Genomic DNA, 3786 nt, shown 5'->3' with positions numbered 1-3786 from the left:
GTACCGGTAGTTTGCTCTGCTCGCTGTTTTCACACGTCTGTTACAAGTTGATACTGGTCTGCAGCTCTGGGGCCTCGTGGTTTCCAGACCCTTGGAAGTGTCTTGTGACCGTTTTGTCTAGTCGACATGTCTGCGCCAAAACCCGCTGTCTAATAAGTTCATGTAGGTTTGTCATTTCACCACGTGGAACAAAAGGTGGTGCAGAGGTTGGAGAAGATGGGCCTGCCTGTGATCGGAAAGTCGCAGGTTCAACTCCCAGTACGTCATCAAAATGTGGGTGGAAAAGGTGAAACGCCCACGCTTCCATCCACCCTCACTGGGCCCCTGAGCAAGGCCCAAAACCCCCACCATCTGCTCCCTAAACGGGTCTCTAAAAGGAGTTCTCGTGACTCAATGAGACTACCTGAATAAATAAAGGGTAAATGAACAATATACAGATTAAATACTTAAAATTTTAAAAGCCTTTGTCACTCACTACAAACTATGGTAAGAAAGATTGTGGGACTGTTTGATATGAAGAATATAGAACCTCAGCACAAAATGCACGTAAAATCCACATAAACAAAATTATAAATCTTTTTGCATTGTGACGTTTCAGTTTGAGATTTTTTTTTTTAATACTTAGGTTGAAACACAATCTGCCAAAATGTTAACTGAAGTTTATTTTAATATTTTGAAGCTCATTTGCATGTTATCTGATCTGTTTATGTAGTAAATGAATTGCTTTCAATTTTATAACCCGTTTAAAACTCAGCTAAACTGAGCTCTGGGGGCCACCGCCGTGCTACAGTGTGCTTTACAGGTAAATGAGGATTGAGGGAAAAATACCAAAAAACCTTTATTCAAAACATTAAATCTTTAAAACTAGTGATGCTGGATCAGCAGAAATTCACAAATGTGGTTAAAACCAATCACATCCTGAATGGGGTATCCTAAACAAAAACACTAATTTGCCAAAACACCTTAAAAATAATTCTAAGGATTATAGTTTGGGTTCCAAGGGTTTCCAGTCCGAGTCCCATGTTTTGTGGGTTTTCATCTCCAACATAAGTCTCATCTGGTTCGTCTCTCGGGAGAAGAAAACTTTTTCAAGGACAGAAACTAAAGCAAATTGTCCAAAAGCAACTATTCGTCAGTCTTTTCCTCGTCCTGGTAATGTCTGTACTCTGGCTTCAGCTCCCAGGTGTTTTTGTGAGTTCCCTTCACGTTGTAGATGCCGATGTCCCGCAGGATTTCCTTCAGGTACGTCTGAAGAGTAGAACCAATCACAGGAAACTATCAGGAAACTATCAGAATCGCATCAGTACAGGCTGAACCGTAGACGTATATACGTAGACGCCTCGCTGAGCGGGCTGGTCTGCTGCAGCGGTATGTCGGAGCGTCCGCCATTTTAAATGTGGCAGAACTGCCAGTCAACTAATAGAAATGGACAGAACTTCATAAAGCACCGTTCTACAAAGTGTTTTAAGTTGATGCCTGTCATATTTCGAAAACAAACGGGCACCAAAGACAACAATTGTAACTTTGAACGTTAAAAGTTACAAATGTTGGTGCCTGTTTTGCTAAGCGCAGTTCAAATGAGCAGAACTGTAGCGAAAACCAAAATGAGCTAAACCGTAGCTAAAAGCAAAAATTAAACGGATAATCCAGCTGTAAATAACTTTAGCTGTAAGGTTAAATCAGCAAAACCATAGAGAAAAAGCTGAAATTAATAAAACCAATAACAAAAATGTTTTAAGTTAGCAAAACCATAACTAAAAGCTAAATGTAACAAATTCCTATATAAAAACTAATATAAAAAATTAACAGGACAGCAGCTAAATAGGAGCTTAAGTGTTTGAAGGAAGTGAAGAATCTTTGAAAACATATTTAAATAATTACAGCCTGCGAACACTCAAAGGCAGAGGACTTTATTCTTGATTGAGCTGAATGTTTTAATATAAGACAGTTAAAACATCACAGCATGAAAAAGTTGTTGGAACCATAAAGTGAGAAACAAAAAAATAAATCAGAGCTGTAACTACTCTTATGATCATTTATGAGTTTTAACCTCGAAATGTGATAAATCAGGATCTCGGTTGTGAAAATTTAAAAATCATTCGAACGAGCATTGTAAATAAACGGCTGGTCTAATCTGGTTCACTTCAAGGATCCAGGTTAATCTGAATCACGTGCTAAAGTAACTTGGTTCACTCGAGTTGCTCTCGCTGTATAAACCCGGAGCAGCGACCCGATCTGTCTGAGGTTTCTTTCCGGTGAGTTCGCCAACGTGTGGACCGCTACAGGACATGAAGGATCTGGGTTAATATAGACCCCAGATTTGTGTGTTCTGATTCAGTGTGAGGATTTGGGTCTTGAACGCAAGTGGCTCAGTAACCGACCAGCTCTGGTGTGTACGAACACGACGGTTGTTTCCTGGATGACCTTACCACTGGCTGTTTGGTGATGTCCACCAGGTCCTTGATGTTGTAGTACTGGTGCTTCTCAAAGGCAGAAAACAACATGTCCAACACCTGCTGCTTCTCCGCTCTCGCTCGCTTTCCCTCCTCCTTCTTTTTCCTCTCGTACTCGCGCTGCAGCAACAGAAAAGAGTGATGAAACCGTGTGAGGGACACGTGTGAATATCAACCCAGTCCTCGGACGGTTCTCACGTTGTACTCATGGTTGGCCACGGGTTTGTAGTTGTTGGTGACTGCTTTGTCCAGCTGCTGGGACAGCCGGGCCGGTTTGGAGGACTCCTCGATTTGTAACCTGTTTAACAAAGATTTGTTTAAAACTTGGATATTTACTAGATATCTAGATAATCTGTAACTCACCTCTTTAATTTCATGTAGCTTTCACTGACGGCGGGTCTGCACTCTGCTCTCTGCACCACCACGCCTTCCAGGGCTAATTTATCTGCAAAAACAAAGACGGGTCGCCCAATTTAGATTAAAATATTATACAAGTTGCTCAAGCTGCTGTAAAGCACAAACAAATCATTATTAAAACAATGAGATGAAAGATACTTTAAAGTAAGTTTGGCTTAGACGCATCATGAGGTTAGCATCATGCTACATGATTTATAACTTGTCTCACGTCTCATAAAACAAAAAGTTACAAAAGATTTTGAACATTCTGAAGTGGTTACATCTGGCTGGGTGATGAGCATTTCTTCAAGCAATTCTATCTTATTTGTTGAGATTATGCAATGTTACTGTTGTGTAGAATTAGGATTACATAAATATTTTCTTCCATCTTTTAACATTTCTACAACTTCTGCTTCTTTTATTGAACGTCTGCAGATTTGTGACCTGCACAGCTGAAGGTTCAGGTGTTTCTGAAAATCCTTTTATTGCTTTGAACAAGTTCAATGAACGTAGAAACACAAAAGTACTGATTGTTCTTCAACACCCACGTTTAAGATTCCTAACATCGGCTACAGCAACACGAGCGTTTGAGATGTTGTGACCAGGAATTTTTCCTGGTTGTAGTGAAAAAGAAAGAAATCTTTAAGAAGTGAGACCAGACGTCGGCTTTCAGCTTTTCCCTCTTCAGGTGTCTCCACAGCGACTCGTCCTCCTCCATCTCACTCTGTCCTCTTCATCCTCTGTCCTCACTCCATCTGCCTCCATGTCCTCTCTAACTGCATCCATATATCTCCTCTTTGGTCTTCTTCCTTTGTCTTTTTCCAGGCAGCTGCATTTCTAATATCCTTCTACCAATATACCCACTGTCCCTCCTCTGGACATGTCCAAAACACTGTCCCTCCTCTGGACATGTCCAAACCACTGTCCCTCCTCTGGA

At 40.9% G+C, this 3786-nt stretch overlaps 1 protein-coding gene across 2 annotated transcripts in view; it reads right to left on the bottom strand.

Moving 5' to 3' along the window:
* Positions 1–703: 703 nt before the first annotated feature.
* The window catches only part of gtf2f2a (general transcription factor IIF, polypeptide 2a), a 9658-nt gene continuing 6575 nt past the window's right edge, over positions 704–3786 (bottom strand). For both annotated transcript variants that reach the window (XM_037696667.1, XM_037696676.1), the window contains 4 exons: positions 2817–2898; positions 2652–2751; positions 2430–2573; positions 704–1248 (listed from right to left, as the gene is read on the bottom strand). In XM_037696667.1, the coding sequence (XP_037552595.1) occupies positions 1126–1248; positions 2430–2573; positions 2652–2751; positions 2817–2898 (449 nt within the window). In that variant the 3' untranslated portion in view covers positions 704–1125. The remainder of the gene's footprint in view (positions 1249–2429; positions 2574–2651; positions 2752–2816; positions 2899–3786) is intronic.

This window comes from Nematolebias whitei, chromosome 2 (assembly GCF_014905685.2).
Source record: "Nematolebias whitei isolate Nwh7 chromosome 2, NemWhi1, whole genome shotgun sequence".
In the NCBI taxonomy this organism is placed as follows: domain Eukaryota; kingdom Metazoa; phylum Chordata; class Actinopteri; order Cyprinodontiformes; family Rivulidae; genus Nematolebias; species Nematolebias whitei.
The sequence above is the reverse complement of the archived record's forward strand: the minus strand, read 5'-3'. Positions and strand labels throughout refer to the sequence as shown.